Source organism: Barbus barbus (genome assembly GCF_936440315.1).
Source record: "Barbus barbus genome assembly, chromosome: 50".
NCBI classification, from domain to species: Eukaryota; Metazoa; Chordata; class Actinopteri; order Cypriniformes; family Cyprinidae; genus Barbus; species Barbus barbus.
In genome coordinates, this window is record NC_136728.1 from 10,321,091 (window position 1) to 10,337,402 (window position 16,312).

General features: G+C 36.2%; 1 protein-coding gene across 1 annotated transcript in view; it reads right to left on the bottom strand.

The window, feature by feature from the left end:
- LOC306868597 (chemokine-like protein TAFA-5) overlaps positions 1-16,312 on the bottom strand; it is a gene marked incomplete at its 5' end in the record, with an annotated part of 46,505 nt that overhangs the window by 13,711 nt on the left and 16,482 nt on the right. The window contains one exon of the mRNA XM_079414849.1: positions 3,099-3,248. Within this exon, the coding sequence (XP_079270975.1) occupies positions 3,099-3,248 (150 nt within the window). The remainder of the gene's footprint in view (positions 1-3,098; positions 3,249-16,312) is intronic.

Genomic DNA, 16,312 nt, shown 5'->3' on the forward strand with positions numbered 1-16,312 from the left:
CAAAAAAGGTCATAACTCCCCAAATACTAATATTCTATTTCAGATTAATTCATTAAAAATTTATATTAATTCATGATATTTGTAAAAGTACTTTTATTTTAAAACTTTTTTGAAATAACAATTAAGATGTGTAAAGTCAGATTTATTTAACATTTTTGGAGGTGTTGCACCACATGACATTTTAGATTAAAGTTTAATTACTTAAAAATTACAAAAAAATTGAAACATGAACTTGGCATTTTATATATAGACACTAGATTTTTAGTTGTAGATGTTTCTCTTTTCACCACAGACACTCTTATTTGTCATTGAGCCACATGTGATCTACAGTGTCATCTTGTTTTACTGGTCTTCAATGTGCTAAACACAAAAGTCTGCTCACCTTCCATCAGCAGGGCATGTTTCCTCAGTCCTGCTGTCGTGAGACTAAAGCCTGGCAGTCTTAGTACTAATACATAATGGCAGATGTGCAGCTATTCTTTCTCAGTATCAAAACCTGTCTGATTACCTGCCTTTTATCAGATGAAGCCACAGGACACAGAACAAGATAAAACAGCACCGCTGCCTCATTTGAAGAGATCAGGCTATATTTAGCAGAAGCCTTTTATCCAAAGAAACAAAACAACTGAAGAAATCAATATTTCTTTAATAGCTTCAGACACTAAGAGTAGTAAATTATACAAAATTAAAAGCGAGTAGGGTAAATAGTTAAAAGACAAACAAGACTGAGGAAATATTGAGGGAGCTGTGGAGTTCGAGAAAAGATTGTCTTCGCATACAGGGGGTAAACTGTCAATTGGATACACTGAGATTTTCTCTCTAAGCCTTAAAATTATATCCGAAGAGCAGAATCCATTGGTTGTTATGAAATAACTGCATTTTGAAAGGCCAAAGCCTCAAGAACTCTGCACGCACCGATGGAGAAATTGTATCCGGCTATCTTGTTAGAAAATGCCATCGTTGAGTGACTGATTTTTATTGTCAATTTGGTTCGTAAGCCATGAGACGATTTTACAATAATGGCAATGAGAAATTACTGAGGCACATTTTTTTCTGCTTGCATCATTCTGTTTTTGCTCATTTATGTTTGTAATCTTTATTTTTTACTGTATTCTGTGCTTTTTTACGACATTTCTTCAGCCTGACTGGCATGTGGTGTAGCCCACTACAGGTGATGTAAGGTCGTAGAAACACGGAGGACTGTGTCTTTCAAAAGCAATTACTCAAGAACACCTACTTTCATCTGGCCAAGAAGAAACTCCTACCTTACGAAATATGTCTTGAAATTACTCGGGTGTCATAGCAACAACTGAAAGCAAGAAGACATACGACCACATGAAGATAAGTGCAGGTCACGTTTAAAACCAGTCCACACAAGACTAAAACTAAATTGAAGAAAAAGGGAACACAACAATTGTACTTGGAAAAGCTGTAAATGGCAAATATAATTAAAAAAGCTCTCATTTGCTTCTCGAATACAGTACAAAACCAAGCTGAAAAGCAAGTAATGACATAAAAAGACTCTGTATTAAATATTTCCATTATGTTCACTTCACAAAACAAACGTACAGTGAGATTAACATGAAAAAATGACTCTAACAAGCCAGTTCTTTCAATTAATTGCTAAAAAGACTTATTGGTTGAGTCTGTCTGACGAATACTTCATTTAATGAACTCACTAAATCTGTCAAAGTGCTTATAAATATCTGATTCACTTAAATAACATCTGATACACATACTAAACTGCAAGTCATGTCAGTCATGTTTGTCTCAAAATTAAGCTGTGCATGTTTAAGTTTAGTTTCTCAGATCTTTAAATAGACCATTTAAACACAATTTGGTTGGTTATGAGACTATATGGTTAGAGAGTTGGACTCGTAATCCAAAGGTTGCGGGTTCGAGTCTCCGGCCGGCAGGAATTGTAGGTGGGGGGAGTGAATGTCCAGCGCTCTCTCCACCCTCAATACCACGACTGAGGTGCCCTTGAGCAAGGCACCGAACCCCCAACTGCTCCCCGGGCGCCGCAGCCCACTGCTCCGAGTGTGTGTTCACGGTGTGTGTGTGTGTTCACTGCTGTGTGTGTGCATGTTGGATGGGTTAAATGCAGAGCACGAATTCCGAGTATGGGTCACCATACTTGGCAGTATGTCACTTCACTTGTTCATTTGACAGCCAGTGGGCAAGGTTCACTTGTCATTTGTGTTTGCAAAAGTTTGGCATTTAACAAAAACAGACATCCGATTAAATTAACATTATCTGATTCATAAACAAATTACTCTAGTTAGCCAGTTCTTTTAAGGAATTGCTCAAAACAACTTGCTGGTTTGAATCAGTCTGACAAATCCTTCACTTAATGAACTCACTGAATCAATTAGATCGGTTACTCAGCATCTTACTCATTTAATGAATCACAAGTCTTTCAGTCATGTTTGACGCTAAATGAAGCTTTGTGTATTTAAAAAATTTAGAAGCTTAATTTTGTTCATATGAAACCATAGGTGAGATTCTCTTTGCAGAAGAATGATACTTAAATAACAAAAAAAATGTATATAGTCTGATTCATGAATAAATTACTCCAGTGAGCCAATTCTTTTATTGACTCATTCAAAAAGACTTACTAGTTTGTATCAGTCTAATGGGTCCTTGATCTAATGAACTCATTAACATCATGATTCACTACTGAACTGCAACTCTTTCAGTCATGTTGGACTCGAAATGCAGCTTTGCGTATTTAAAGATTTCAGAAACTCAAGTTTGTTCATATGACAACCTGTAGTCTAGATTCACTTGTCATTTGTGTTTACAGAAGTCTGCTATTTAAATAACACACAGCAGCTCGGAGCTAATCTCACCAACTCTAAATTTCCCCAGCGTCCGTCACCTCGTAACACATTCCGCACACGTGACCTCAGGCACTGATGAAACCTGCAGCAACATCCCAAATCCTGTGAGTGACACTTCAGCCACACTCACTGAGCAGCGTAATATCACGGATCAGACTGGAATCTGAAAACCCCAGCTATGGATGCTCTGGTGGGCTTAGAGGCAGTGGCACCAAAGCCTGGATGAGTCCCACCTCAGCCCCTCCTCATTCTTACCATCCACACATGCTGGACTGGCTCTGGTAGTGCCGGCAATCTGGTCCTTCTTGCAGGCACACCTGGCTGTCTGCCGGGCGATGGTCCTCCTTGGCTGACTGCTGTCCTTGTCCAGAGTCACGATTTCACATGTACCCGCCGCCAGCTGACCTGAATGAAGGACAAAGAGTTTAGAGAAATGTCAGCTGGGCTTTCAAAACCACCAGGATGATAATCAAATCTTTAAGAAAATGTGAGTGGTGCCAAATTCCCTGCTACAGTGCTAGAATGATGTGGCTGGTGGCCATGGTGTTCTTACATGTTCTGAGTGGTTTTTAGCGTGTTTAGATGTGGTCACTAGGGTTTTCTTGGCAATTACTTGCCCTAATCAGTCATTCCAGTCCTTAAATATGGCTCAGGTCTAGGGTTATATGATTATTCGAAATAAGGCTGTGATTTATTTAAATAAATGTATGCACTGCATGTTTCAGAGAGAAGCGCAGTTCTGTGTTTATTTACAGGCAAGCGGCTAATTTTCTGGTGTTTTCAGTGTTTCGAATCGGCTCGATTCACAGTAAATGTAAATGCATCACACAGGCTCTAATCTGCATCCGCTCTGAGTTTGTCACGTATATGCTGGAAGGGATGGTTGAACCAAAAATGAAAATTCTGCCATGAAAAAATGCAATGGAAGTCAGTAGGGACCACATTCTTCAAATTATCATCTTTTGTGTTAAGCAGAATAAAGAAAGGTACATATAGGTTTAGAACAACTGGAGGGGAAATAAATGATGACAGAACTTAAATGTTTGGGTGAACTGTCCCTTTAAGTCGATTTGGGAATGCAACATACACCAAACATCATTCCTTGTTATTTAGAAGTGCTTATAAACTGCTGTCAACAAAAATAGAGAAATATGATAAATTTACAGTTGTATTGTAAAATATTTACAATGAAATATTACAAAAAATATCACAATTAATAATATTTCTTATTTTTAATATTTCAATTAATGTTATTATTATTATTGTAATTTATTATTAATAATAATAATAATTAGTAATGGTAATACTAGTATTATAGTGATTGTACGTTAATATGTAATTAATATATGATAACAATATGTATAACACAATATATAACTTTTGCATTTTGCCAAACAGCATTTTCAATTGCAATCCCAGAGTTTATCAGAAAATTCTCAAATCGATTTTTTCCCTAACTGTGCAGCCCTAAAGTTCCTTCTTCAGTGTAAGATATGGATTTTTTTCTTTTGCTCGATTTATCTTCTGGCAGGTGAAAATAATGTCTGATTGCTAAGAAAAGTAATAGAATGGTGCATGATTTGATAGCATAATTGTAGCAGAAATTGTGAGAGATGAGTAGGGAAGAGGGATGTGGGATGAGCGATGTGGTTAAGTTTAAAGGTGCATATATAAGCCATTTTATTTTTTTATTTTAATGAGTAGAGAACTTTTGATTGGAGCGACAGTGTTCTAGTACATATGTCAGAAGTGAGTCCTCAAACTGCCATCTTTTGTAAACACTGTGGGTACAAGTCATGCATGCCATGCAATAAATAAATAAATATTATTAACCATTTTATGAAACTCAGAATGATGGAAAATAAGCAAAAAAAATATAGAAAAAAAGAATTGGAACATCGCACGCCAGATTTGAACCTGCGTCTCCCATATGAGCACCGCAGTGCACTGTATTTGTAACTAGCCCACAACTTTGACAGAATAAATGGATTTTTATGGTGCTGAGCTGTTAGTTTCCCTACTAATATTGTAGACTGAGGCATCACCCTTGTTAGCAGACTGATGGGGACCAAGTTCTGCTGAAGCTGCACACTGCAGCCATTGTTCAATGTTCCTCTATTATCCTGCACCTGTATAAACAGGAATCTATATACACGCTCTCATCAAGCCAGTGCAATATGCTGGATATGGACCTGCGACGGTGAATCATGTCCTAGCGGTAACGTGTCAGCAGAAAAAAGCTTGATGAATCAGGGTGGGCTGCAGATCCACAAACCCCACCGTAAGTCCAGACAGATAAGCAGCGTACAACCTCTTGAGAGGGTGCTTATGTTATGATTGCTTATGATGATTAATCCAGCGTCAGGACACCTCAACACCCCCAACCACCCTTACAAAGAAATGCTTATGTATATAATTAGGTTATCCATTGCCAAGCTTTCAACAGGCAGTCGGTCACAACTGGTCATGTTATTACCTGCAAGACAAAAACATATTAATCTAACCACTACCACTGATCATAAAGAGTGTGCATGTCAATGCACAAGCTATCTCTTTTAGGAATCTAACTGATCATTAGTTTTGTTATTACCATACATCCAGTAAGCAATTTCACATCATTTCAAACCTTAAATAAAAATATGATTGTATATTATTATTAATAATGTACAATAAAAAAAAAAAAAAAAAAAATATATATATATATATATATATATATATATATATATATATATATATATATATATATAGCAATAAGAGAGTAAGAATAGAAAAGAAAATAATAATAAAAAATAATAAAAAATTTAAATAATTATAGTAATTATTTTAAAAATATTAATAATAAAAACTAGAATTAATATCAATAATGTATAACAATAAAAATAATCAATAATAACAAAAAATGTAATACAGTAAATTATATAATATTAATAATATTTTATGATTAGGTCACCAGAAACCGTCAGAATTTAGCTTTTCACTACCATTTCTACTCTTCTCCCTGGTCCTTATAATTGATGGTCTGTTTTTCACTGCTTCTTTACACTGTAAAAAAAAAAAAAAAAGTTGAGAAAACTTAAAAGTTTAAGGCAACCCGCTTCAGGAGATTTTTGAATTTTATCAGCTGACTGATAAAGCATGGACTTGATTCCCAAAAAGTATTAATAACGAATTGTGTTTAATGACAGGCTGAATTATATTGTGACAGATGCTCAACAGACACTAAAGTCAAACTAAAAAGATCATAGATATCATTAAAAGTAAACTCCACAGCCAGTAATAAAATAAAAATAATGAAATAAAATAAAATAACTGTTGACTGGAGAAGGTTTGAGTTACAGTTCCAACTAAAATATGCCACATAAACAGATACAATCAGTCTGAAATTATCAAAGATACTGTTAAAAGTAAACTAATGTTCATAAAATTGTAATCCACACCCAGTAATAAAACAAAATAACTAAATAAATTGCCTCTTTTTAACAGGAGATTTGAGTTCTCCAATTACAGTACGTTTCATAGTCAAGCACTTTTATCTCAGAAGATCAAAGACAATTTGATTCCTTGTGATATGGCCGTTTAAACCCCATCTACACTACAGATAGAGAGAATTACGTCCACTACTGAAGAAAGCGTCCAATCAGAGAACTGCATCTGAGTACTGCAATCATTAGCCACTGTGATCGAGTGTAGCCGTGAGTGACATATGAAGGTGTTTGTCTGTAGCACATGATGGATTATAGCATCTTCTCGGCTTGATACGGCGGCCGCTGGAGTTATTGACATGTAAAATTACCTGTATGTCTGTGTATGTATCCAGCTCAAGTTTGATCTACAGTGTGTGAAACGGTTCATCTGACCAAACTTGCATGAGCTCCAACACAAACGATGATGGATGGTGCTTCCACCGCAGACACGGCATCAGTGCAGCGGGACTGAATGTAAAAGCACATCCAGGCCGGATTGGTTTGGTTTGCATATCTGTTTTTTACACATAAATAAAAAATCCAGCTTTTTTACATTTATGATCATAGCTGGAAATCTGTTTGCCCCAGGCGGCTAGAGAAAAGAAGCCATAACTTTCAGAAGCACATGGAGTCCTCGCTCTCAGCCCATCACCGATTCATCAGGATGCGAAGCAAGCCCATCACCTTTTATTGCACCCAATATTTCAGGCGACGTTTGAAACTGAGACGGAAATATTGCGAGTTTGTCAAAACTGCCAAAATAAACACAAAAGAATCTGAAGGAAAGTTCTCCAGACGACCCTTGTTGCTAGAAACTCCCGTCATACTTTCAGTTCAATCTATTTTTGGCCAACTCAGTTGCTGGAGCGCTTCAGTGATTATTGGAACATTTTCAAGAGGTGATTTGATTTTTTTTCCCCCTCTCGATCTGTTTTCCTCTTCTCCAGACATCATTTCTCACTCTCCTGCTCTTTCTCTCTCTCTCTCCGCAAAATCAAATATCAGCATTCCTCTGTGTTACAAGAATCAGAAGGCATTGCTCTGGTGTCTGCTCTAATAGCTGTACGTCGGCTTTTTCTCTCTTCAAAGACTCTGAATGGAGCTGAGGCTCTGGATAAAGTGGAATCGTTGATATGACAGGGCAGATACTTCAGCATTACATCATCACAGAATATGTTGCTAGCGACTGGCAGGAAATGAGAGCGGTGATGTGGGTGGAAACTCCTCATTATCAAAGTTGCTCTGAATTGAATAATGTATTCTTCAAAATAAGCTCTCTGATTCTGCAGATGTGGGACAAAGCGGGCTACGGATGTGAAAAATAAACATTGATGTACAGAGGAATCATTTTGGGTTTCTTGCTGCTTCCATTTTCTCACAAAATCTGTTTTTTGCTTAAAGTGTCAGGCCATCAGATAAAAAAAGGAATGCGTATTCAGTTATTTATAATAAATATTTGCAAATCTTACTTTCATCTACAGTTAAGAATGAATTGTGAATACAGAAACAGTTTCAAAATGAATTGTCACCACAGTCTTAAAAAGAAATTATGACATTTTGCATCCCACATACTTGTTGTTGCTAGCTACAAACATGGGAAGTGATCTAAAAATCACACAGTTGTGTTATAATTTGTATTTAAAAAGTCAAATGTATGAGTTAACTGAAAAAATATTTATTTATAACAAAAATATTATAGTATCATATATAGTATATGTGACCTTGGACCACAAAATTAGTCTTAAGGGTAAGTTTTTGGAAATTGAAATAATATATAATCTGAATAAATAGCTGACTAAATAAGCTTTCCATTCATGTATGGTTTGTTAGGATAGGACAATATTTGGCCGTGATACAACTATTTGAAAATCTGAGGGTGCAAAAAAATCGCCTTTAAAGTTGTCCAAATGAAGTTCTTATCGATGCATATTGCTAATCAGAAAAGTTTTTATATATATATTTATGGTAGGAAATTTACAAAATATCTTCATGGAATATGATCTTTACTTAATGTCCTAATGATTTCTGGCATAAAAGAAAAATCAATAATTTTGACCCATACAATGTATTTTTGGTTATTGCTACAAATATACCGGAACTACTTAAGACTGGTTTTGTGGTCCTATATATAGAGAGAGAGAGATAAAAAACAGGAATATTGTTAAATATTATTAGAATTTAAAGTATCAGAAATCATTCTTATATTCTAATTTGCTGCCAAATAAACATTTATTTATTATTATTGAAAACAGTTGATCGTTTGATGAATAGGAAGTTCAAAAGAAGAGTATTTATTTGAACTAGAAATCTGATTTAATGCATTTTATTTATTAATTTATTAGGATTAACCCCTTGAGTTGTACCATCTTGTTTTCGAGGGGGTCCCACAATGTATCATATTTTGCCAAATAAAAGTATTGATTTCCTTGAAATAAAATAAATATATAAACATATTTCAATAAATATATATAAATAAAATTATATATAAATATTTAAAATAAAAATTACAATTAGCCAAAGGTATTTGCCTGTTTTTTATGTAAATCTAATTAAGGTGACACAACTGCACAAATCCTTATAAAAATTCTATTTTAATTTCTTTAATAGACTTCTATTCAAATTAACTTCTTCTGTCAAGTATTTATTCTTTTAAAGATACATTTTCATATGACTTGTTTATTTTTCCTAATTTTCAGTTTTAGGTGGTGAGTGAAATAGCAATAACTTAATTTGAATGCATAGAAACAATAAAAAGGATGAAATGCTACATTTATGTTAAAATTATTTTCATGATAATCTCTGATTAACATAAACTGCAAATTTAGAAGCTTTAAACTAATGGCATGCAAAACTGTTGGACAGAACCAGTCCACAGCTTTTCCCCCTTTCTAAAAAATGCTATCTTCTCGTCCTGTCATGTTTGACAACACCCAGCCCTTCTCTCCCTTTCTCCGTGGTGCCCTGGAGGTGAGCCTCACTCCAAAATTGGAGGAAAAAGCTTCACCATTCATCTCCAACTTCAGGCCCAAATAGGCCGTAATGACTGGGCTCTGATAGACGCCGGAGAGAGAGGAGTCCATAGAGCCATTCATGGGGGCTAATCAGCATGCCAAGAGCAAAGCCTGGCTCTGCAGTGACTGAATGCAGACTGTGAGCGCCCCTCCTTTAATCTCTCACTCATTCATTCGGCCCTGCTGTGGCTTTATGACAAACCCGACGCGGCCTTCTCTGCTGTTTCCCGCACCTTTCCTCCACTACCCTTTTTTCTCATCTGCGTCCTGTGAGTCAGAGTAAACAATCATTACAGTGTAAGAACATTGGGCTAATTCAGAGGAAAACACACTGAATGTGAGATGCGGTATTAATAAAGCGGGTTCACCCCAGGTCCAAGACGAACCATTACGACATCATTAACACGGCAAGAATGCAAGTCGACACTTTGCTAATGGTCACAGGGCCAAAATGCTCCAATAAGCTTCAGATTTGCTCGCATTGTTCTAAAACGCCTCTAAGTGCTGCAGCTTAGACGTGTTAAGCAGCGCAACTCGTGATAGATGATACACCCTCCCTGTCTGTTTAAATAGCCCCGCTGACAGCGAAATGTCTGATTCATCTCCAACCTCTTCGAGCGCTCTCCCCAGGATCTCCTGTATACTCCAGTGCATGCATTTTAGGGATGAAAGAGCTGCCAACCATGCATCTCGGAGATGGAGACTTGCTGGCTGTGCTGATCTGAAATTCAAAAGCTATCCTTTACAGGCTGTCAGAAAAGTGATGGAGTGAAAAGGGAGTCTATCATCAGGGGACCGATGCTGGACTCCACCAGCACCACATGACGCTATCAGCCTTCATTCTCATGCCAGGATCGTTCAGTTCAATTCTATAACCGAAAGCTTTATGCTGCACTTATTGCCTTGCAATGCGACTCAATTGGCCTCATTTGACTGTAAGATTTTTTCATTAAGAAACAGCACCGGTGACAAAGGCATATGTGAATAATGTCAAGTTCGGAGACACGACAAGACAGAAGTTGTGAGAAGACAACTAGGGTATCGCAGAATAATTCAATATTAAACACAGCATAGTCTGAGGTGGAGATTGGCCCAGAAAACCAGGAAGTCAAAAAGGTCAGATGAGTACAGTACAGTAAGTTTATATAATGTAATGTAAGTTCACGTTGTGAATTGAGAGGGATGAAAACAAGCTACAGCAAATGTCCATTTATTTATTTATAAAATAAGCTACATTCATGTATTTTTATTTTGTAAAATAAGTGAACGTTTTTTACGAAATAAATGTAAAATATTTATAGTTTCTTTTGGTTTTCATTATTTTATTCAAACTGTTCCTATAACTACATGGCACAGCAATGGGCAAGTCTTTGATTCCTAGGGAATGCAAGAAGTAAAAAACTGAATACCATGAATACAATGTCAGTTGCTTTCAAATAAAAGTAACTGACAAATGTGTAAATAAAGAGTTCAGATGCAAAAGCCTCCAAGTACCGTTTGAAATTTTTTTTTAAAATGAGCATTTTTCTCAGGCTCCTACATGTTTGCTTCAGTTATTTCACTTTAATGGAAATGAAAAGAACCTATTATTGCCATTAAAGTGAAATTACTACACCTCCACATAGGAGCCTGATAAAAATGCTTATTTAAGCAGAAAATTTCAAATGGCATCTGAACTCTTCAAATGTACATTTAAAATGCTGAATGCAAGTCTCTGTTTCTAAATCTGCCTCCATCTCCTTAGAGACTGTAACAAACAAGACCATGAAAAAGAAAGTTCAAATTCAAGTTCTAGACAAAAAGATCAGATGTGAGACAACACAAAGTAGAATTGTTAGAGAGACTTCATGACTTTTTAACTAGTAAAAAATTTATGCAATGCAAGTTCAACAAATTTCTACAATACAAATTTATACAATGCAAATACAATTTCATTAAATCAAGAAATCATTGGCCAAAATTCAGGTTTTGAATTGAGAGAGAAGAAAAAAGCTACAACAAATGTTCATTTATAACATTGGGTCGGGGGCTTTTGAGCGTTGGTTGGCTTTAGTTTTTTCAGTGTGTTCCAAACCGTAGGCTTTAGTTGGACATCGACAGCTGTTTTTTGGCCAATACTACATGTCGAATCGGCGGCGGAGCTCAGCGATGAGAAAGAGAACTCTGATTGGCTATTCAGCTTAGCGCAAAAAAATAAACAGAACTGATGAAAGCAAACCAATGACAGAGTGAAGATATCTGTTTCTTTCTATCGGCTGGTGTAAACAATAATAAAAGCAACTGCTGCTACTAGCTCTTCCGGTTTCTCTGTTTGAATGCCGAATACAGACTACTCCCACCTGGTGGTATGGGTCCGCTCACCGTGGGACCCCTCAAGCGCGGGGCCCGGTGCGACCGCACCAGTTGCACCCCCCTAAGGACGGCCCGAATTCTAGTGCAACTTTTCTTTTGACCCAACGTAGGTGATTTGAGGCAACGCAGTCGGCTTTCCTCAACACTAGTTCTTTGGCATCGGTTTGGTGTGTCCCTACCTTTAGAGGCTGTGGCAAGCCCATAAAAATACTGAGTACAGCTTTTATATTGAGTGGACAGAATTATTGCAACCTGAAATTGAGGACTTTACATCCTATATCATATATTTTAGTTAAATTTTTTTTTTATGGCAAGTCCTACAATTCAGCCAGTTGCTATATCATAATATCAGCTGCCAATAACCTGCTTAAGAGCTAAGGCTACTTTATCTGGGCAGTATATATCCCTTCCTGTCACCCTATACACCTATTATCCTTGTCTATATTGGCGCAGTAGTCAGAGGGAGGGTTGGCGGGGGAAGAGGGTCTCCTTTGGAGTCAGTAATGACAGTCAGACTGAGATTGGACCTGATGCCAGGTCAGTCTGGCTGGCCTCTGAGCTCAGCAGGCAGCCAAAATCGTTGCTTCCCAAGACCAATCTTACCAAAAAGCCCCTGCAAAGTGTGACTGCGAGACGTCTGCTTGTAAGGACTCCTGGGGAGTGCTTTAAACTAATTTATTTAGAATACTTCAAACTTTTACAGAACACTTTGTTAAGACACGCAATCCTTCCACAGACCTGCCGCATCCACAGTAAACCACTTTGTTAATCACTCTATGGTTTTAGTCTGGCATACATCCTCTTTCAAGCTATTTCCATCAATTAGCAACTGCTGGGGAATTCAGGTGGCCACAGTAATTGTAATCTTTGTAGCCAACTGTTCATTTGAAATGCTTAGCGGTTGCATTGTATGTGGTTTTTGAGTATTTCTTTCTGCTCTTACTGTCATCATGACCTTAAATTATTGGTCATTAGAGATTTTGTTTCAACTGAACAGCCAATCACAACAAAATGTGAATTTAAAATGCTCACTATAAGTCTCTGTTTCTGAATCTGCCTCAATCTCCTTTGAGACTGTGGCAAACCCAAGCCCGTGAAAAAGAAAGACCACTTGAAGTCAAATTCAAGATAAAACAAAAAGGTCAAATATGAGACAATGTCTAGAGTTGTTAGAGAGACACTGTGACTTTTTAGTAAAAAATCAATAAATGTGCATAATATATTGCAAATATAATACAAGTTCGTTATTTAAAAAAATAATTGGCCAAAATTCATGTTTGAATTGAGAGAGATTAAACTAGCTACAACAAATGTCCATTTATTTATTTTATTTATAAAATAAAATAAACTTATTTATTTAGAAAATACAAATATTTATTTAGAAAATAGCTTTAACCAGGAGAGAAGAAATCGTTGAAGTTGTTATTTTTGTTTTATTTGCACACAAAAAGTATTCTCGTAGCTTCATAAAATTACGGTTGAACCACTGATGTCACATGGACTGTTTTAACGATGTCCTTCCTACTTTTCTGGGCCTTGAACGTGGTAGGACCCTTGCTGTCTACGGAGGGTCAGAAAGCTCTCGGATTTCATCAAAAATATCTTAATTTGTGTTCTGAAGATGAGCGAAGGTCTTTGGCATGGTTTGGCATGACATGAAGGTAATTTAATAAGTAATTCATGACTGAATTTTAATTTTTGGGTGAACCATCCCTTTAAAATATGTATTTATAATAATTATTTTATTATCTGGGGGGGTTTTATATTTTTTGAGTATTTCCTTCTGTCCACTCTCATTGTCATCATGACCTGAGCTCACTGGTCAGAAAAGATTTTGTTTGAACTGAACAGCCAATAGCATCACAACAAAACTGAAGTAACAATGAAACTAGAAATACTTACTTTTAAGACTAGTTTTCTTTTTTATGATTTTTTGTGACTATATCAAGACTACAGCATAACAAATAAAGCAACAAATGAGACCAAAAATGGAGCCTCAATATAAAATCTATTTTAAAAAATGTATGCACTTTAATAACTTACAATCATCATGCATAAAACAGTTTTACTCATGCAATATGACATATTTCCGAGTGAAACAGAATATTAAAAATAAAAAAAGTAAGGTTTCATTTCATCCTTAAGGCAAAGCGTGTCATTATTACATTAATGTTAACCTGCATGAAATTGCACTAACTATTATCAAGATTGTAAAAAAGTGATATCAGCCGAAAAGGAAAGTTGTTTCAGTCGGAAGCAGGTTGTTATTTTTAATGAAAGCTGAACATTTTTACTTAACATGCACTGCAGAATCATTCACAATAACAGCATAAAAGTGTATTTGGAAAGTAAATATGGTCAGTTTGGACTTCATGCTGGCTTAGTAATTGTACTTGTTCATTATAACAATCAGTGCTGATGAAGTGCTATTTTTGAAGCCACTGGACAATCCGTTCTAAATTGAGCATACACAAAACTGGCCTAAAGAAAAAAAAAGAGAGAGAGATGTTGGAAAAATGTAAGCTGAGGTCTGAGGCTGGTGCATTATAATATCAAACACTCAACGCAGCACTAAGTCTCTGTATGTAGGAAATGAAAAGTGTTTGGGCAGATGCCTCCTGCGGTTCTCTCTATCACTATGCTGGAGGTCACTGCTCTATTCCTTGGCACTTTGTGAGAAGCAAACCCATGCATTCTCCAATTATTTTCTTAAAAGCCCAGTTACTGTAGCAACCAGGCCAACATGTTTTGTTTGCCATGGCGGCAGGCCAACTAAAACCTTTAAGCTGTTCAAAGCAAGCTCACACATAATGAGTGACTGCTCTTGTGGTCTCAACCTTACACCTATACTGATACCGCACGCACAAAGAGCTCCAAACATAACTTAATGATAGCGTCACTTTACTTAGAACTTCATCAGTTGGTTAAAAATAAAGGCATCTGCAAAGGCTACCGATCGAAATCCAATTCCAACTCGCCTTTACGCTGTAATTTAAGATTTGTAGTGAAAAATAATTGTCTGTTCTCTGAGCTAAAAAAACCCCATCAGACACTGGTCATGAACATGTCTGAACTTTTTCACATTGCTGAGACTCTTATGTAACATGGATCAATTTTATGAGGCAGAATTTTCTCGATTTTGCTTTCCAGAGCACAAAGAAGATAAAAGATGTCAGACTGAGCTCTAGGGTGTCACATCAGCACCTACAGGACTTGAAGCCTTTTCTTACTCATCTATCTATATGTCTGTCTGTTCACATAATGCCACCGGTGCTTCCTCGATGCCGTGCTCAAGGGTGGTGAGATTGGGAATATAGTCAGATGTGTCTAGGTTTCTTTAGGTGCATCATCTCACAATCCAGTCTCTGTGCTTTCAACATAATCATTTATAATCACAAATGATTGAGAATCAAACCATAAAACAGAGTCTTTTGGATATCATCAGCCCTCAATCTAGGTTAAATGTTGTTGTTGGTGGTGGTTGTTTTTTTTAGTTACAAAGAAAGTCAGTAAATGACATTGTTACAAATATAGCATCTCCTTAAGTAAATAAATGGAGTAGCAATTCAAACAGATGATCCTTGGTTTGGCCTTAGGCTAGATTTAAGCGCTACATATTGACAAATACACAAAAGGTCATTCGCAAGTCCTTTTTCTTATCAATTCTGATGCCAGATGAATGCAGAGTATCACTGATGCACATAAACTGGCAGAACATACATATATACATAATGTAATACATATATGAAAAACAGGTCATCATCTCATTAAAAAGTGTATAAAATTACAAAACTTAATTTTGCTTCAAAATATTCTAAAGCATTTAAAAAAAAATAACATTTCTGAATTACCTTATAATTTGAATTGAAAATGTATATTTAACAAGGCTGTACTTTTACAATAAAATATTTTTGAAATTAAGACTTAGAAACCACCTAAGAGACATTCCCACAATTCCTTCCACAAACCATCACTATTTGGATTTTATTTTTAAAATTCTTTATCAGTAATGTACTATTTTATGCTGCATTTCATGTTATTAAGTTGAAGTTTACAGCATTATTTTAGTTTCATTGGTGTTTACATCTATACTGTATAGAGGCCCATTTTGATGAACAGTCATCATGTGGCCTTTCACTGCACCACCTGTACAGTTATCATCACATTTTACAGTAACAGAGATTTTAACAGCTCAAATATGTTGGTATATTAATATTATATGGTTTAATGACATATTTGCACTTAAGAACTATAAATGAACATAAAATGCCAAAAAGTCATGTTGTAAAATAGGCCAATCACTGTATTTTCATGGTAAAGTTCTAGCAATCACAACTTGTTTTTTTATTATAATTATTTATCGTAAAATTGTTATTTATATGTTTTTTTCTCCAGCAAAATTGGTTGAATTCTGACAAAGACCGTTAAGGCTTACCTTCGCCAAAGAAATGCGCTTGAATCAAGAAGAGCAGGAAAAAGCCCACCGCCGCTCCCGCGAGCGCCCACGCAACACGGAGATGCTGCATCTTTCTGAAGATCGGATGCGTTCACAACAGCACATCCATCCCGGCTCAACACTGAGTAAACATGCCCTTATTCTCAGGACGAACAGGCTGTGTTAGGACACTTTCCATACGGACAA